This window comes from Lepidochelys kempii, chromosome 1, assembly GCF_965140265.1.
Source record: "Lepidochelys kempii isolate rLepKem1 chromosome 1, rLepKem1.hap2, whole genome shotgun sequence".
Lineage (NCBI taxonomy): Eukaryota > Metazoa > Chordata > Testudines > Cheloniidae > Lepidochelys > Lepidochelys kempii.
Genome location: NC_133256.1, coordinates 216079052 through 216099028, shown reverse-complemented (window position 1 = coordinate 216099028; position 19977 = coordinate 216079052). Strand labels below are relative to the sequence as shown.

Genomic DNA, 19977 nt, shown 5'->3' with positions numbered 1-19977 from the left:
CCCTAGTTCTTGTGTTATGAGAAGGAATAAATAACACTTTCTGATTTACTTTCTCCTCACCAGTCATGAGTTTATAGACCTCTGTCATATCCCCCCTTAGTCATCTCTTTTCCAAGCTGAAAATTCCCAGTCTTCTTAATATCTCCTCATATGGCAGCCGTTCAATATCCCTAATAATTTTTGTTGCCCTTTTCTGAACCTTTTTCAACTCCAGTATATCTTTTTTCAGATGGGACAACCACATCTACACACAGTAGTCAAGATGTGGGCGTACCATGGATTTATATAGAGGCAACGTGATATTTTCTGTCTTATTATCTATCCCTTTCCTAATGAGTCCCAACATTGTTTGCTTTTGTGACTGCTGCTGCACGTTGAGTGGATGTTTTCAGAGAACTATCCACAATGACACCAAAATCTCTTTCTTGAATGGTAACAGCTAATTTAGACCCCATCATTTTATATGTATAGTTGGGACTATGCTTTCCAATATACATTACTTTACATATATCAACATTGAATTTCATCTGCCATTTTGTTACCCAGTCACCCAGTTCTGAGAGATTCTTTTGTAGCTCTTCGCAGTCTGCCTGGGACTTAACTATCTTGAAGAAAAGGAGTACTTGTGGCACCTTAGAGACTAACCAATTTATTTGAGCATAAGCTTTCGTGAGCTACAGCTCACTTCATCGGATGCATACTGTGGAAACTGCAGAAGACATTATATACACAGAGACCATGAACCTCCCATCCCACTCTCCTGCTGGTAATAGCTTATCTAAAGTGATCACTCTCCTTACAATGTGTATGATAATCAAGGTGGGCCATTTCCAGCACAAATCCAGGTTTTCTCACCCCCCACCCCCCCTCCAAAAACCCCACACACAAACTCACTCTCCTGCTGGTAACCTGAAGCAAATACTCACCAACAACCACATACCACACAACAGAACCACTAACCCAGGAACCTATCCTTGCAACAAAGCCCCTTGCTAACTGTGCCCACATATCTATTCAGGGGACACCATCACAGGGCCTAATAACATCAGCCACACTATCAGAGGCTCGTTCACCTGCACATCTACCAATGTGATATATGCCATCATGTGTCAGCAATGCCCCTCTGCCATGTACATTGGTCAAACTGGACAGTCTCTACGTAAAAGAATAAATGGACACAAATCAGATGTCAAGAATTATAACATTCATAAACCAGTCGGAGAACACTTCAATCTCTCTGGTCACGCAATTACAGACATGAAGGTCGCTATCTTAAAACAAAAAAACTTCAAATCCAGACTCCAGCGAGAAACTGCTGAATTGGAATTCATTTACAAATTGGATACTATTAATTTAGGCTTAAATAGAGACTGGGAGTGGCTAAGTCATTATGCAAGGTAGCCTATTTCCCCTTGTTTTTTCCTACCCCCCCCCCCCCAGACGTTCTGGTTAAACTTGGATTTATGCTGGAAATGGCCCACCTTGATAATCATACACATTGTAAGGAGAGTGGTCAGTTTGGATAGCAGGAGAGTGAGTTTGTGGGGAGGGGAGGGGTGAGAAAACCTGGATTTGTGCTGGAAATGGCCCACCTTGATTATCATGCACATTGTAGGGAGATTTCAGAGTAACAGCCATGTTAGTCTGTATTCGCAAAAAGAAAAGGAGTACTTGTGGCACCTTAGAGACTAACCAATTTATTTGAGCATGAGCTTTCGTGAGCTACAGCTCAGCTCACGCTCAAATAAATTGGTTAGTCTCTAAGGTGCCACAAGTACTCCTTTTCTTTTTGTAGGGAGAGTGGTCACTTTGGATGAGCTATTACCAGCAGGAGAGTGAGTTTGTGTGTGTATGAGGGTGGGGGGGGTGAGAACCTGGATTTGTGCTGGAAATGGCCCACCTTGATTTTCATACACATTGTAAGGGGAGTGGTCACTTTGGATAAGCTATTACCAGCAGGAGAGTGAGTTTGTGTGTGGGGTTTTTGGAGGGGGGTTGGGGGGTGAGAGAACCTGGATTTGTGCTGGAAATGGCCCACCTTGATTATCATACACGTTGTAAAGAGAGTGATCACTTTAGATAATCTATTACCAGCAGGAGAGTGGGATGGGAGGAGGTATTGTTTCATGGTCTCTGTGTATATAATGTCTTCTGCAGTTTCCACAGTATGCATCCGATGAAGTGAGCTGTAGCTCACGAAAGCTTATGCTCAAATAAATTGGTTAGTCTCTAAGGTGCCACAAGTCCTCCTTTTCTTTTTGCGAATACAGACTAACACGGCTGTTACTCTGAAAACTATCTTGAGTAGTTTCGTATCATCTGCAAATTTTGCCACCACACTGTTTACCCCTTTTTCCAGATCAATTATGAATATGTTGAATAGGACTCGGCCCAGTGCAGGCCCATGGAGGAAACCACTATTTACCTCTCTTCATTCTGAAAACTGACCATTTATTCCAACTCTTTGTTTTCTACCTTTTGACTAGTTACCGATCCATGAGAGCACCTTCCCTCTTATCCCATGATAGCTTACTTTAAGAGCCTTTCGTGAGGGACACTGTCAAAGGCTTTCTGAAAATCTAAGTACGCTATTTCCCTTGGATCCCCCTTGTCTACATGCTTGTTGACCCCCTCAAAGAATTCGAGGAGACTGGCGATGCGATGCATGATTTCCCTTTACAAAAACCATGTTGACTCTTCCCCAACAAATTATGTTCATCTATGTGTCTGACAATTTTGTTCTTTACTCAGGGCCGGCTCCAACTTTTTTGCTGCCCCATGCGGCGAAGGGAAAAAAACCAAAAAACCAAGCCTGGTTGAGCTGCCGCCGAAGAGGAAGAGAGGGACTGCAGGGCTTGTCGCCGAATTGCCGCCGAAGAACCGGACGTGCCACCCCGATGACGGACGGAGTGCCGCCCCTTACTATTGGCCGCCCCAGGCACCTGCTTCCTTCACTGGTGCCTGGAGCCGGCCCTGTCTTTACTATATGTTTCAACCAGTTTGCCCAGTACTGAAGGCAGGCTCTCCAGCCTGTAAGCGCTGGGATCACTTCGGGAGCCCTTTTTAAAAATTGGTGTCACATTAGCTATCTTCCAGTCATTTGGTACAGAAGCTGATTTAAATGATAGGTTACAAACTACAGTTAGTAGCTCTGTAATTTCACATTTGAGTTCCTTCAGAATCTCTTGGGTGAATACTCTCTGGTCCCGGTGACTTATTACTGTTTAGTTTATTAATTTGTTCCAAAACCTCCTCTAATGAGAGCTCAATCTGGGAAAGTTCCTTAGATTTGTCACCTAAAAAGAATGGCTCAGGTTTGGGAATCTCCCTCACATCCTCAGCCGTGAAGACCGATGCAAAGAATTAGTTTAGTTTCTCTGCAATGGCCTTATCGTCCTTGAGTTCTCCTTTAGCATCTCAATCATCTAGTGGCCCCACTGGTTGTTTAGCAGGCTTCCTGCTTCTGATGTACTTAAAAGAATTATTACTTTTTGAGTCTTTGTTGTTGTTCAAATTCTTTTTTGGCCTTCCTAATTATATTTTTATACTTCATTTGCCAGAGTTTATGCTCCGTTCTATTTTCCTTACTAGGATTTAATTTCCACTTTTTAAAGGATGCCTTTTTGCCTCTCACTGCTTCTTTTACTTTGTTTAGCCACGGTGGCACTTTTTTGTTCTCTTACTATGTTATTTTTTAATTTGGGGTATACATTTAAGTTGAGCCTATATTATGGTGTCTTTAAAAAGTTTCCATGCAGCTTGCAGGGATTTCACTTTTGGCACTGTACCTTTTAATTTCTGATTAACTAACTTCATTTTTGTGTAGTTCCCCTTTCTGAAATTAAATGCTAAGGTGTTGGGCCACTGTGGTGTTTTCCCCGCCACAGGGATGTTAAATTTAATTATATTATGGTCACTATTACCAAGCGGTCCAGCTATAATCACTTCTTGGACCAGATCTGGTGCTCCAATTAGGACTAAATGAAGAATTGCCTCTCCTATTGTGGATTCCAGGACTAGCTGCTCCAAGAAGCAGTCATTTAAGGTGCCAAGAAACTTTATCTCTGCATCCCGTTCTACGGTTTCTAGTTGAAATCCCCCATTATTATTGAGTTTTTTATTTTTATAGCCTCTCTAATCTCCCTGAGCATTTCACAGTCACTATCACCATCCTGGTCAGGTGATCGGTAATATATCCCTACTGTTATTCTTCTTATTAGAGCATGGAATTACTATCCATAGAGCTTCTATGGTACTGTTTGGTTCATTTAAGATTTTTCATTTGATTCTATGTTTTCTTTCATATATAGTGCCACTCCCCTACCAGCATGACTTGTTCTGTCCTTCTGATATATTTTGTACCTTGGTATTACTGTGTCCCATTGAGTATTCCAACAAGTTTCTGTGATGCCTATTATATCAATCTCCTCATTTAATATGAGGCACTCTAGTTCACCTATCTTATTATTTAGACTTCTAGCATTTGTATATAAGCACTTTAAAAACTTGTCACTTTGTAGCTGTCTGCCATTACACGATGTAATTGAATGGGTCTTTTTTTCATTTGACTGTTTCTCATCAGATCCTACCCGTATTTTATCACCTTCCATCCTCTCCTCCTTACTAGGACAGAGAATCTCCATTAATAGATCCTCCCCTAAGGGATGTCTCTGTCCGAACCATGTGCTCCTCCGCACCTGTCGGCTTTCCCCCCAGCCCTTAGTTTAAAAACTGCTCAACAACCTTTTTACTTTTAAATGCCAGCAATCTGGTTCCATTTTCGTTTAGTGGAGCCCATCCTTCCTGTATAGGCTCCCCCTTTCCCAGAAGTTTCCCCTAGCTCCTAATAAACCTAAACCCCTGCTCTTAATTATTATTTTATTTATTTGTACTATAGTAGTAGTGCCTAGAAGGCCCCAGTCAGTGGGGGGCATTGTGCTAGGCCCTGCACAAACTTATAGTAAGAGACAATCCCTACCCCAAAAAGCTTACCATCTGAACAGACAAGACAGGCACAGGGTGGGAGGGCAAACAGAAACTGACCGAGGGGAAGAGACTTGTCCAAGGTCACACAGCAGGTCGGTGGCAAAGCTTGGAATACAACACAGGTCTGCAGAGTCCCAGTCCAGTGCCTTATCCTCTGGACCATGCTTGCCTTTCATCACTGGCTTGTTTGGTTTGGTGTCTGGCCTCCTGTCACACTGAGAAAACTCAGAAACAATCAAAGTTCCTATAGACATGCTAACAGCTCACCAGAGGTCACTCATCAGCCTTATGGGGCACTAATAGGCAACAGTCTTTCCAACCCTTCCCCGTGGACAGAAGGCCCTGTTTGCTGGACTGGAAAGAAGGTCCAAGCTAAGAAGGTCCAAGCTCATTTCAAGCTCATTCTCTTATACCAAAAGGCCCTTCTTTGTCTCTAGTCTCTGGAAAACGCAGCCTGAACCAGTCTATGCAAACCACTTTAGGGAGCGGCAACTCTCTCGCAGTGATTTGCCTTAATCACCTCCCACCGTTTTTAGTTCTTGGAGGAGCTGTGGTAACCCTCCCCATGGCGTAGGACACAATCCTGCATAAACCATTCATAGGTTTAATTCAACCAGTATTGAATGCCATTGTTAGATCTGTCGTACCTAAAACTGGGCCACATTTCACAAAAAGAATCAGATTTGATGACGCTTCTCTTAGCCTTAATGCCTCCCAGTTACCTCTATCAGACTAGATGGGCCAATAGATAGATTTGGGGCAGTAGGAGAGATACTGGCCCCAGCTTGTACTAGAGAAGGCCAGGTATATGAGAAGCTGGACCATTGGTCAGTTTGAATATGGCAGCTTTTACATTGTGGCTTAATACCCAAGCAGGAGTGAGCTGGTATCCTGTGTGGCATCAGCCTCAGGAACTGGCATCCAGTTATTACCAGTATCTACAGAGATGAACTGAGAATGGCTCTCTCTGTTTGTGATGGGTTGTTTTTTTTTTTGTTCTGCTACAGTGGTGGCATTCATGGTCCTCTTCTCTCTGGGCTGTGGGAAGCAGATGTGCAAACAGGAGCTATTGCATTGATTTACTGGATCACATAATCCCTTTGTGACCTCTGTTTATTGGAATCTCCCCCTCCCCCAATCATTACTGAATCAGTCCTTAGCATGAGATGTAAAACCAAAGTCCTACTCTTGGCTACCTAGGTCATTCAAAGATTGCATGGCATTTTCCCCAAGAGAATTATAAATCCATGGTACACCCACATCTTGAATACTGCATGCAGATGTGGTTGTCCCATCTCAAAAAAGATCTATTGGAATTGGAAAAGGTTCAGAAAAGGGAAACAAAAATGATTAGGGATATGGAGCAGCTTCCATATGAGGAGAGATTAATAAGACTGGGACTTCAGCTTGGCAAAGAGACGACTAAGGGGGGATATGATTGCAGTCTGTAAAATCATGACTGGTGTGGAGAAAGTAAATAAGGAAGTGTTATTTACTCCTCATAACACATGAACTCGGGGTCACCCAATGAAATTAATAGGCAGCAGGTTTTAAACAAAAGGAAGTATTTCTTCACACAACACATAGTCTGTGGAACTCTTTGTCAGAGGATGTTGTGAAGGCCAAGACTATAACAGGGTTCAAAAAAGAACTAGATACATTCATGGAGGATAGGCCCATCAATGTCTATTAGGATGGGCAGGGACGGTGTCCCTAGCCTCTGTTTGCCAGAAGATGGGAATGGGTAACAGGGGATGGATCACTGGATGATTACCTGTTCTGTTCATTCCCTCTGAGGCACCTGGCATTGGCCACTGTTGGAAGACAGGATACGGGGCTAGATGGACCTTTGGTCTGACCCAGTATGGCTGTTCTTATGTTCTTAGTAAGCGTGTTTCACCAGTCAGTCTGAATCCTGCTTTGATGAAGCGAGCATTAGCACTCATAAAGGACAGCTGGCAACTTGTCAAAGCTAAGAGTATTAGAAGCATGCAAGACTCTATTAAAGGAGATTTTAGACTGAATGACAGCAGAATCTTATCGAACAGTGAGGTACAGCAGGTTGTGGGATAGTCTCCCAGGGGAAGGGATAGCAGTGCTTGGAACATTTAATACTAAACTGGCCAATATACCAGATGACGCACAGTAGGAAATGATCCTGCACTGGCTGAGACCCAATGTGTTTTTTTTCTTCTGTAATGCAAGCAGAGCTGTGTTTCTGTTCAGATTTACACAAAAGTCTCCCTCTCAGGGCTCTCCAGAGGGTGACCTCAGCTACACAAAGCCAATCAATTATAGCAGGACCATGAAAAGCAGGCAGAATTAAGCTTTGTGTTCCCATTGAAGTTGGCTAAGAGACTTGCTGAGCTGCGACATCTAAGTGTCCCGGTTGGAGATTTAAATGGTGACTTGTGGCTCTGGGGAGAATAGCACAACCCAGAATAAAATGTTTCCTGGACCACAGTAAAGTGTGTGGAATGTTGGCAGGTCTGAGTGAAACAGACACCTGACAGGACAGGCGCTGACTTGGATCTTCCCGCAGAACTGCTGTCTATGCGAGGTTTCCCAGGACACAGGAAGCCAAAGAAACTCCAGTGAGCCAGAGCAATGCAGCAAACGGAGGCCCAGGACTGAATGAAACAGTAGATCAAACACCCTATGGAAATACCCCTTTGGTCCCACGAATCCCATGACAAGCATTTGCCACTATAGAATCCCCCCGCTCTGACGCATTCCCCACTAATCAGCATATAGACATGAAACAACCAGGGCTCTTACGTCATTGCAGAGGTTCCAGCTGTGAGAGGCAGGAGGAGGACACAGCTCCACAGGAGAGCTGTGCTTTTCATATCTGAGTTCTGGAGGAATCAGACTACAGGGATGTGTTCCTGCTCTACACCTCTCCTTCTCTGGCTCTTCTACTTCTTCCCCTGCTCTCAGTCTATACTGAAGCACCACCCATGTCCCTCCCTGTTATGGTATCTGTATCTGGCTCTTTGCTTTTAATCCAAAGGGTAGAAATCAGGTGGCATATGACTGCCACTGGGAAGTGGCCAGGTGAACACTGCTAGGACAATATTTACAAACCCACATCCTAGGCTCACTCACTTCAAGGCTTTTGCTGGGTTTGCTAGTGCTTCTGTGGGAAGATGTCTGCTCTGTTCTTTACTTCCTTGCACCATTAAAGGCAGCTGGAGACACAGCAGGAGCTCCACTAGTGTTATTAAAGGGTGTATTTATTAAAAGAACAGTGGGGAAAATTCATCCAGAGCTGAATTGGTTCAGTACTATTTTTCTTTCTAAAGAAAATTAACAAGTGAAAGCTCAGACAAATGGAAATAAAGGGGTAAAGTTTTTATGTCTTAATGAAACCCCAATCCTGCCCTTCAGCCCCCCAGCTATTCCAGTCCTGGCTCCCTACACAGCTCTGCTGACACCCCTCAGTCCTGACCAGAAGGAAGAAGGGAGTTTACCTTCTTATTATACTTCCTTTCTCTTTCCCCCAGTGTGAGGGTGCTGCCCATGGGAGCCAGCTGAGGTCATTCAATTAGGGTGAACTGTAAACAAAATGGGGCAGACAAATCCCAAACGCTGATGGATATTCCAATACTTAGATCTACCAAGCCAGCACAAAACAACTTCTGTATTATCTCACTGGTTACTCAGAAATCCAAACAATGCAGTTCCCTTAAAGTACCCAGCCTCAGGCCTCCATCCAGACACACATGTCAAACATATGATGATAAATTCTGAAAATCTTATTTCATCATATAAAAGAAAAGGTTCTCCTGACCCCAAAGGACCAAGCCCCAGACCCAGGTCAAATAATAACTTAGATCTTACCCCAAATACATGCTTATAGTCAATCCTTATTAACTAAACTAAAATTTATTAGAAAAGAGAGAGTGTGCTGGTTAAAAGATCAGTATCCAGACAGACTTGAATTCAATTCTTGAGGTTCAGGTACATAGCAGAGAGGAGCCTGTATTTGCCAGAAGTCCTTTTAGAAATAGTCCATAGGTTATAGTCCAATGTCCATATTCAGGTGACTCCAGTCAGTGACTGGGGATCTCAATCCTTATGGCTTAAGGTTTCCCCTTCTTGAAACCCAAAGCAGATCTGAGATGAAGAAGGATAGTATCCCAAGGTTTTTATACATTTCCAGCAGCCTTTTGGCTTGAGAAAACAATAGGCTTAACTTTCCTTCTCCCAAACATCATGGCAATTAGCACAGGATAATTTATCCATTAAACAGTTCTGATACAGGTTATCACAACCTTCAAAGAGACATAGACAATAATACTATTTCACTCAAGTGTCTTCTTAAATGTTAATATTCCTTTTTTGATCTTTGAATCAAAGCTATAGCCATAGACAAGACTTGTTTGCTTACATCACAAGACCTGAGCAAACAGCTACTCTTCTATCTCTAATAATACAGGCTGCATTTCAAAGCTCTATTCATTTACATCTCTTCCTAACCAGTCTCAGAAGTTCGGCCACGGGTGGATGAGTTAATTAACTCTTTCTGGCCCTGTCACCTTTCAATGTGATATATTACACTCCTAACATCACACCCTGATAGCAGAGTGACTAACCAGAGAAAGGGAGCCAGGGGGAAGGTTTCTGCAGATCAAGGGCTGATGACTGTCCACCCTATCCCACTAGTTCAGCCACTCATTGAGGGAAGCATGAAGTCTAGAATCATCCGAGTCTGCATAAAATGATGCCAGGACACCGATATGCCTCAGGGTCACGGACGTACAGTGCTATGAGCCCATATATTGATCTGCCCTTCTGAGCTGGTTTAAACATCAGTGTGGGTCTGCTATATCAGGCCATGGGTACAGGGAGTGGTTACTACACGCACACACACACTATGTCAGAGTAAAGCCTAGACACTGATTTAACCAGGAGTAAATAGAAGGCAGAGAACTAAGTCCCTCAGTCTCTTAGAGTGGGGTTGGTGGAAAGGCCCTGCAGTGCAGTTGAAAGTTTGACTGATATGGAAGGATAGGCAGGCCACACCATGGGAGTGGCTCTTGTGGATGGGCAGAGGGAGGCAGCAGTGAAGCTAGTCTAGGTGGACGAGTGGTGATGAGTTGGTGTGATGATTTGGGGAATCTGTATGACATATGAATTATTCTTTTTGGAACCATTCTGCCAGATGCAGTCCGCAGCAACAAGGGCTGGGTTCCTCTTTCCAACACAAACCAGAACCGGCTCGAGCCCCACCCAGTACCCTGGGGAAACTAAACAGCATTCCTGGGCACCTCTAAGAGGCAATACTTCCCCTCTCACAACACTGAGTCTGTGTAACGAAAGAAAACTTTGATTAAAAGGGAAAAGGGGAGTCAGCATTAATCTGGGAAAACACCACAACAATGATTCAAAAGCATATGACCATAAGCAACATCCATCCCACCGTATACTGGGCAGTGTCCTTTGCCTCAGTTTCTCACCTTGTGGTGTGAAAGTCCAAGGAACAAAGGTTCCTTTAACATGCCACTCCCTGCACTATGCCCCACTCCCAGTTGTCTGTCCTTGGTCAGCGAAGACCCAGAGTTCAGAGATGTGTTCCCCTGGATTCACCTCCCACCCCTGAGGGGGCAGAGATCAAGTAATGCCGTCTGCAAATGGCTCACAACTACTGCTATTTTCTTGGTGGCCACTGGCGCAGTCTCTCTGCCATTATTATCACTACTGCTTGCTTCTACTTCTGCAGCGCCCAGCCTGAGGTTCTACCACTTAACCCCACTGCTCGTGAGCTCAGCAGATAACAGGAAACCTCACCACTCGTACAGGCTCTGCAGTGCCTTTCACTGCAACAGTGTCTCCAGACCTGGCCTGAGGCTTAACCCTGCTAGACTTGCTCACCAGGACTATCAGCTCTAGTAATCACTAAACAGCAACAAGGACTCACAAGTGAGTCTGATCAGCTGTCTTTAAACACTAAAGAGAGGTGTGTGTCAAATAGTACCCCCAAAACTCATTCAGCAACACCATGCCCAGCCTCACTGGGCTTTGGCACCCCTACCCCCTCCTTACCAAGTAAGGGTCAGTGTAAGGTGACCCCCTTCCATCCATATATGCTAAGTGTAGTTCCACTGTCCTTTACTCATACAATAAGGATAACAACATTTCATTACCCTTGCATTCAAATGCTTCAGTGATTTGTAACCCATAACCAGCCAAAATTGATCACTTTGGCAAAGCAGCTTCCTCTGCTGCACATCTAGGCAGAGTAAGTGGGTCTATGCAAATACAGTCTGCTCTTGAAGTCTTTCCCCTCAGCTTATCACTAGGTGTCAGGGGAGAGCCCACCTAGACCCTGGTATCTGTGACAGACGGCAGAACTCCATTTTGGATGTGCGGTTCTTTACCCACTCTGTTGCCTCTTCACCTCCATTTTGGACTAATGTCCCAACAGGGCAGCGGCATAGGGCTGAGAAAAGAGGGTCATTAAGTCCACTGAAATACAAACAGGCTAGATAAGAGACTCACTCGCTTCACGGGGAGAGGTCACCTAGTAACAAAGCTACTGGTAGGAGACTTGTCGAGGCTGATCAAGAAGTGGTCTGACAGAGGAGAGTGGAAGGTTATAAAGGATTGGAGCAGCCTTGTGCATGGGGGGATGTGACGGGTTGGATCACAGAAACCCTCTTGGAAACTGCCAACTGATGTGCCAAGACTACTTCTGCTCTGGCTTTTCCTGCCAATTTGGGACTCCAGAGCCCTGCCTGGTTGTGCCAGACATGCTTGCTGGCTACAAACACAGACCCAGGTCTGAACCACATCCCACAAACTGCAGGCTTTACTGAAAGCAGCGTAAGAAGTGTTCCTGTCTCCAAGACTCAGATGCCCAACTCCCAATGGGGTCCAAACCCCAAATAAATCCATTTTACCCTGTATAAAGCTTATACAGGGTAAACTTATAAAATGTTTGCCCTCTATAACATTGATAGAGAGATATGCACAGCTGTTGCCCCCACCCCCCCGGTATTAATACATACTCTGGGTTAATTAATAAGTAAAAAGTGATTTTATTAAATACAAAAAGTAGGATTTAAGTGGTTTCAAGTGATAGAGAGAACAAAGTGAATTACCAAGCAAAACAAAATAAAACACACAAGTCTATGCCTAATACAGTAAGAAAACTGAATACAGATAAAACCTCACCTTCAGAGGTGTTCCAGTAAGCTTCCTTTTACAGATTAGTCTCCCTCTTGTCCAGGTCCAGCAATCAGTCACACCCCCGTGGTTACTGTCCTTTGTTCCAGTTTCCTTCAGGTATCCTTTGGCGGTGGAGAGGCTATCTCTTGAGCCAGCTGAAGACAAAATGGAGGGGTCTCTCAGGGGTTTAAATAGACTTTCTCTTGTGGGTAGACACCCCTCCCTCCCCCTGTGTATAATCCCAGCTACAATATGGAGTTTTGGAGTCACATGGGCGAGTCACATGTCCATGCATGACTCAGTACTTACAGGTAGCAGCCATGGTTCACATGCTACCTTGAACGTCCTCAAGCAGACTTCTTATGTGGATTGGAGCCTTCCAAGATCTATTGTCCATTAAGTGTTTCTTGATTGGGCACTTAACTTGCAAATTCCTTTTTAAAGAAGCTGCCCAAGGCTACTTAAAATCAAACCAGTACTCAGCCAATATTCATAACTTCAAATACAAAAATGATACATGCATACAAATAGGATGAATAGATCCAGTAGATTACAACCTTTACAAAGATATGTTACATGGTATATGTAGCATAAAACATATCCCAGGTATGTTATATATACATTCATAAGCATATTTCCATAAAGCCTTATGGGGTGCAATGTCACAGGGTAGTGACAATTTGGCCATTTTCCACCAGTTTAAGTTGAGGGAAGCAGGTGCAGGAACCAGATGAGGCCGGGGGTACCCCGCCTACCTGAATACAGGGAGTTCCCCAAGGACTCCCCAGGGAAGGGTGAGCTAGCGAGGGACACTGTCTTCAGTGTGTGTGTTGTTTTCTAAGTGAGCTCTACTCTCATGCTTTATTGCAGAAGTGAAGAGCAACGGTGTTAGAACCCGATGTAGAGTGTCCATGCGCTATGTGCCACACCTGTGCAATGCCCCCTGAAGAGGTAACGCAGAAGGCTCACACCTTTGGGCAAGATTCTGAATGAGGATGCATTTAAGCTGTGGGGCATCTGAGGAGGCAGCACTGAGCTCAGGGATGGCAGCTGGTCCACATGTTTCTAGCTCTCAGGATGGGGTACTAGACAGAGGGCTACTGAGTCACAGAGTTTAAGGCCAGAAGGGACCATTAGATCACTGAGTCTGACCTCCTGCACCACGCAGGCCACTGACATCACACAGCACCCGCACACTAAGCCCCAAAACTGAAATGAGACCCAAATAAATGAGACCCACAGGAGACTAGACTATTATGTGCTACAGGCAGAGAATAGGAGGGACTGAGGCTGTGGCAGGGAAATGACTAAGTGAGATATACCCAAATAATCCCAGCAAGTGACCAGCACTCACGCCCTGCAGAGGAAGGCAAACTTCCTCCCATGCAAGGTCCCCACTAATCTGGGGGGAAATTCCTTCCCAACTCCACACATGGTCAGTGGTTAGACCCTGAGCATGTGAGCAAGACCCAGCCAGCCCAGTACCTGAGAGAGAGAATGCTCGGTGCCACCTCAGAGTCACTGGCCCACCCTGCCCAGTGTCCCATCACCAGCCATGGCCAGATGCTTCAGAGGAAAGAGATAAAAAACCTCCCGGAATACACTGCAGGAGGGGGAATCCCTTACTGAGAATGTGCCTAGGGACCCAAAACTGCAATAGTGCTTGGGCTTCTGTTCAGCCTCTGGGGGATTAAAACACCCAGGGATGCAGCCACTGTCTCCTCACAGCAACCTGGTGGGCTGCCAACAGAGGCAGCCTGATCAGATCTGTGACAGAGGGGAGTGGCGAGATGGATGACAGCCTGCAGCGGATCTAAAGGTGCTATCTCCCTGAGGTGGGGATGAGGTGGATTGTTGTGGAGGTGAACAGACAGTGGCTGCACTTCCCCCTGTAGAAGAGCTGAGAACAGGGGATAGGGACTGGTGTACAACCTTAACTTTCACTGCATGCTATAGTCACGTGCCGTGCCAGACACATGTGAAGATTCTTACTCCCATTATACCTACTCACTCTGTATTACAGCTCACCAGCTCAGGGATGAGATCCATAAGTCATTATCAAAGACTTTTTTTACACACTTGGTCACAGACACATTCCAGAATGGGGTAGGAGGAGGTCTGGTCATATGTGGCCTTTGCCAAGTTCCTAGTGGAGGTGGGTAAATATTGTCAATGTAATTAGCCCAGGGGAGATGAGATCCCTATACCCTATGGGTCAAGCACCCTTTGGACTTAGGAGTCTGTGTGGTGATATTTAGAACTCAACCCCTGGAGTCGATAGCCAGCTGCTCTAGATTTAAGTGTGGATCTCACCAGCTGTGCGTCCCAGCCCAAGCAATGCAGGGAGTATCGCTCCTCTGGGCCCTGGCTCTGCTCCCAATTGCAGCTCCAGAAACTCTGAATCCGTAAGGTTTTCCACTTTTGTTTGCTGGGGCTCAGTAGACAAAAAAGTCATTGTGGGGAGAGGAGGGGAGGTGGCTGAATTGGCTAGATTCCAGGTGCTGAGCTACTGGGGGCCTTATTTTCCGAGGTGCCAAGCATCTGCAACTCCCAGTGACTTTAATAGGAGTTGTGGATGCTTAGCACCTATGAAAATGAGCACAGCTGTAACTAGGCATTTTAGCATCCAGGGCAAGCAAGCATATTTGCACCACCTTTTGAGGGTTTTGGGGGGTTTTTTTGGTCATTTTTCCACCCCCGCAGCCTTGTACCCTGGGTGGCTGCCCCACTTGCCCTACCCTGGTCATGGCCCTGAAAATGAGATCTTTGGTGTTGGCCTTGTTCCCTCTTTTCACACCATTCATGATTTTATAGACCTCTATCATATCCCCCCTTAGCTGTCTCTTTTCTAAGCTGAAAAGTCCCAGTCTTATTAATCTTTCCTCACATGGAACCAGTTCCATTCCCTTAATCATTTTCATTGTCCTTCTTTGCACCTTTCCAATTCTAGTTTATCTTTTTTGAGATGGGGCAACCAGATCTACATGCCGTATTCAAGATGTGGGTGTACCAGGGATTTATATAGTGGCATTATGATATTTTCTGTTTTATTATTTATCCCTTTCCTAATGGTTCCTAACACTGTTAGCTTTTTTTGAATGCTGCTACACACTGAGTGGATGTTTTCAGGGAACTATCCACAATGATGCCAATCTCTTTCTTGAGTGTTAATAGCTAATTTAGACCCCATTATTTTGTATATATAGCTGGGATTATTTTCCAGTGTGCACTACTTTGCACTTATCAATATTTAATTTAATTTGCCATTTTGTCACCTCATCACCCAGCTTACAGTCAGCTTTGAACTTAACTATCTTGAGTAATTTTATATCATCTGAAAATTTTGCCACCTCACAGTTCACCCCTTTTCCAGATCATTTATGAATATGTTGAACAGCACTGGCCCCAGTACAGACCCTTGGGGGACCCAGCTCCATTCCCCTCTCCCTTCTGAAAACTGAGCAATTATTCCTACCCTTTGATTCCTATCTTTTAACCAGCTACTGATCCATGAAATGACCTTCCCTCTTATCCCATGACAGCTTACTTTGCTTAAGAACCTTTGGTTTGGGACCTTGTCAAAATCTTTCTGAAAGTCCAAATACACTATATTGACTGGATCACCCTTGTCCACATGCTTGTTGTCCCTCAAAGCATTCTAATAGATTGATGAGGCATTTTTTCCCTTTACAAAAGCCGTATTGACTCTTCCCCAACATATTGTGTTCATCTATGTGTCTGATAACTTTCTTCTTTACTGTAATTTTAACCAGTTTACCCGGTACTGAAGTTAGGCTTACCAGTCTGTAATTGCCAGGATCACTTCTGGAGCCTTCTTTAAAAATAAGTGTTAATGTATCCTCTAGTCATTTGGTACAGAGGCTGATTTAAGGAATAGGTTACATACCACAGTTAGTAGTTCTGCAATTTCATATTTGAATTCCTTCAGAACTCTTGGGTGAATACCACCTAGTCCTGGTGTCTTATTTCTGTTTAATTTATCAATTTGTTTCAAAACCTCCTCTATCAACACCTCAATCTAGGACAGTTCCTCAGATTTGTCACCTAAAAAGAATGGCTAAGGTGTGGCAATCTCCCTCACATCCTCTGCTGTGAAGACTGATGCAAAAAATTCATTTAGCTTCCCTGCAATGACCTTGTCTTCCTTGAGTGCTCCTTTAGCACCTGTGATCATCCAGTGGCCCCCAGGCTTCCTGCTTCTGATCTACTGAAAAATTGTTTTGCTGTTAGATTTTGTGTTCTTAGCTAGCTGTTCTTCAATTTCTTTCTTGGCTCACCTAATTATACTTTTACACTTGACTTGCCACCGTTCCTTTCTATTTTTCTCATTAGGATTTGATTTCCAATTTTTAAATGATGCATTTTTGCCTCTAATCCCCTCTTTAACTCTGCTGCTTAAGCATGGTAGCATTTTTTGGTCCTCTTACTTTTTTTTTATGAGGACCTAAGGAATGGACTAGAGCAGTGATGTGTAAACTGGGGGAGGAGGGTGGAGTGGCAAGAAGTTCTTGGGGGGTGGGAGGAGGAAGAAACTGGGATCCCGTGGGTCCCACAGGATCCAGTGCCATAATAGCAGGAGCAGGCTAAAATTAGAGTGGGTATTGTGAGGACGGGACGGGAGTGGGATTAAAACAATAGTCCTCCCACACCGCAAACAACGTGAATGCCCTGGCTGGCAGCAGCTGCTCTCCGGTCACCCATATCTGAAGGCAGCACTGCCGCCAGCAGCAGCACAGAAGTAAGGGACTACTTCAAATTACAAGTGGGGGGGGGCATGACAAATTCTGTGAATGGTAAGGGGGGTGCAACTGGAAAAGTCTGCACACACTGGGCTAGACTGCTCCTGCCCTGAATCAGACACCCATCTCCTGGGTATGATAGATCTATGCCAGTGTATTGTGCCATGCTCTGATTCCATACTTGGCACACTGCCTCCTGCTGGGATGGGAAGGGAAGTGTACCACAAGTTCCTCCACTCAGGGTCTATAAAACCTCTCTGATCCATGCTGGAGAAGTAGAGAGGTCCTCCCTTGGCCTGCCCACCTGAGACACTGAATTCCCCATCCCCCATTTCCCCATCTCCTCTCTCTCCTCCTAGTTACTATGTGGTAGTAATCCCAGCCATCATTCACCATCCTGGCCATGAGAAGGTCTGCATCCACCTCAGCTCCCTCCCTGAGACTGTCCACGTGGCTGTCACCTTGGAGATGCAAACCCAGAATCACACCCTGGTGGAGAAGGATGTGGAGAAGCCAGGAATCTTTGAGTGCATCAGCTTCAAGGTGAGCTCAGGTGCTGCTCCTGATTCTATAGGGAGCACTCTTGCCTCCAAGTCAGAAATGAGTCCTCTGCCCCTAGTGCACTCTATGCTACACTCCACTGCTGTGTGCGATGCTACCCTGACTTCTCTAACCAAGCAGGTTCAGTCCATCCCTACCACCCCTGGGCAGAGCACCCAACAGTCTAACTGACTAGAAAGGATTTCCATTATTTAAACCAAAATTTACTACTTTGCTCAGTTTCATGCCATTTAATCCTAGTTAAACCCTGCAGGAAAACCAGACCTCTTCTTCCTTGGTGTTTACGTAGTTCATTAACCAATCTAATGTATATAGACTAAGTTATTTTCCTCTTTCCTCATAAATCAGTCACTCTAGTTTGTTTAGAGTGTGGTTCTGCCCTAAAATGTGATTAGGTAAAGTGGTTCCCTTCCTACCCAGTAACACATGAGCTTCTATGTGCATTCAGGGTCATGGTTCCTGACTCTCCTGACACATTGGTTTTGCTCCCTTTCACACCTGTTCTTCCCACAGAGTCAGCCCAGTGAGAGGGAGCTGGAGTTTGGTCTGATCTGTGTATCAACAAAAGAATTACTAAGTTCTCATTGCAGAGCCTTATTGCAGGTGATGATGTGGGTGAAGGGGAAAAAGCCCAGTATGACTCTCAGAGCCCAGGGGGCGTATGCAATTAGAAAAGACCTTTCTACTTGGAAACTGAGTCCCTTTGAGCTAGCCTGAGAGACAATAAACATGGAACCCAACAAAGTCATTCTTACAGAGTCATTTTTCAGAGTAAAACTGCTCTCTAACTATTTGTGGTGCTCGTCACTGGATGTCCCTGGGCTTTATTGATATCACCCTGGTGCTGAGGTGCACTGAACTGTGTATAGTATAATAGTCTTTCCAGTGCTGTGTTAGTTGGCTCCACATCAGACTACACGAGGCCTCTCTTAGTCCAAGAATACTGTCTGCAGGGTCCATTTTACAGGTTGGTCTTCAAGTGGTGCAACCCTACAATAACAAATCAAGGATCATCACTGCACCACCTCCCACCATGCCCCCTCCTGCTCCTTATCCTTCCAAATGTTTCCTTTAGGATCAGGTTGGCTAGAAATGGGCTCCAGCCACAGAATTTGGATCCAGATCTCCAATGTCCTGCAGTTTTGGGGTTGTTTAGCTCTGGGGCCATTTACCATCCTGGTGTGTGAGAAATAAAATCTCACTGATGTATTTGTTTTCTTTTTTCCTCTTGCCTCAACTCACCCACCCCACCCCCATTCTGCAGGTGCCAGCCTTCGTTCCTAGGGAAAAACAGTTTAACGAACCAGTAAGTCTCACATTTCCCAACCCCCTTTGTTCCCACAAACCAGAGGGCTCCAATCCCCCCCAACACACACACACTCCCAGGGACTAGCACAGCTAAATGGAGGGAGGAGGAGAAGATATGGAGGCTGGCATGAGACAGGGGAAAAGGAGGAGGAGGGAAAATGGGGACCTTGACAATAGGAGAAGGATGGGCAGAGGAGGGGCAAAGGGGAAGAAGGGGAGCCCAAGAATGGGTATGGGAGGGAGAAGAGGAGGAAAAAGCCTATGGAGGGGGAGGATGAGAGAGATAGGAGGAATGGGGATTTGTTTTAATCCATCATCTCCTGGGAACACAGGAGATGGCAGATAAAGGCCTGTCTCCTAGGACCTACCCTGGGTGGGTAGGCAGAGTAGCTTCCCCACACAAAGTGGCCTCCGGATCTCAGTCCTGCCACTGAGGTGCCAGTTTCTTTTGCATCTCTCAGGCAGATGAAGTGGCCTCTGTGCATGCAGTGATCCACAGGGGGGAGAGGGTGAACTACGAGGGCCGCAAGAAGGTGCTGGTGAGAGGACAGAATGCAAGGATTGTCATAGACACAGACAAGCCCTTCTATAAACCTGGAGAGACAGGTACAAACGGCAAGAGGCACATGGAGCTTGGGGGTGGGGACTCGGTGGCTGTCCACAGCAGGGGATGGTGATCTCCTCAGATATAACAAGCTATGCTGGATAGGGCCTGAGGGAAAACAGATCCCTAAGTCACCAGATGCTGCAGGGAGTGGGGTAGGTGCGTCACTACAAGATGCTCTCCCCTCTGAGTCAGCAGTGTCCCCAGTGCCCCAGTGTGGTGCTCAGGGGCACTATGGTGGTGGAAGTACTATCTCTCAGGTGGGACCTGAAAGAAAGGCCATGGCTACTCAGGTCATGGGACATCCCCTAGAGCTTTTACCAGAGTATTATTATGGTCTGTATTAGAGCAGCACCTAGAAACACCACACCAGATGTCATTGTATTGGCTGCTGGGGAAACACACAGTGAGAGACAGTCCCTGCCCTCAAAAGTTTACAGTTTAAATAGACCAGACAGAAAACAGGTGGGAGGGGCCAAGAAGAGTTGCTGTTTTATAATAATAATTAAATAAATAAAAGTAATTATTATTATTATGCCAGGACACATGTAATGAGTTTACCAAGCCTCATCTGCGTATAAACCA

At 45.2% G+C, this 19977-nt stretch overlaps 1 protein-coding gene across 1 annotated transcript in view; it reads left to right on the top strand.

Annotated features, from left to right (window-relative positions):
* The window catches only part of LOC140907438 (alpha-2-macroglobulin-like protein 1), a 68949-nt gene that overhangs the window by 8783 nt on the left and 40189 nt on the right, over positions 1-19977 (top strand). Inside the window, exons 2-4 of the mRNA XM_073333433.1 lie at positions 17279-17462; positions 18745-18786; positions 19250-19394. Of these exons, the coding sequence (XP_073189534.1) occupies positions 17279-17462; positions 18745-18786; positions 19250-19394 (371 nt within the window). The remainder of the gene's footprint in view (positions 1-17278; positions 17463-18744; positions 18787-19249; positions 19395-19977) is intronic.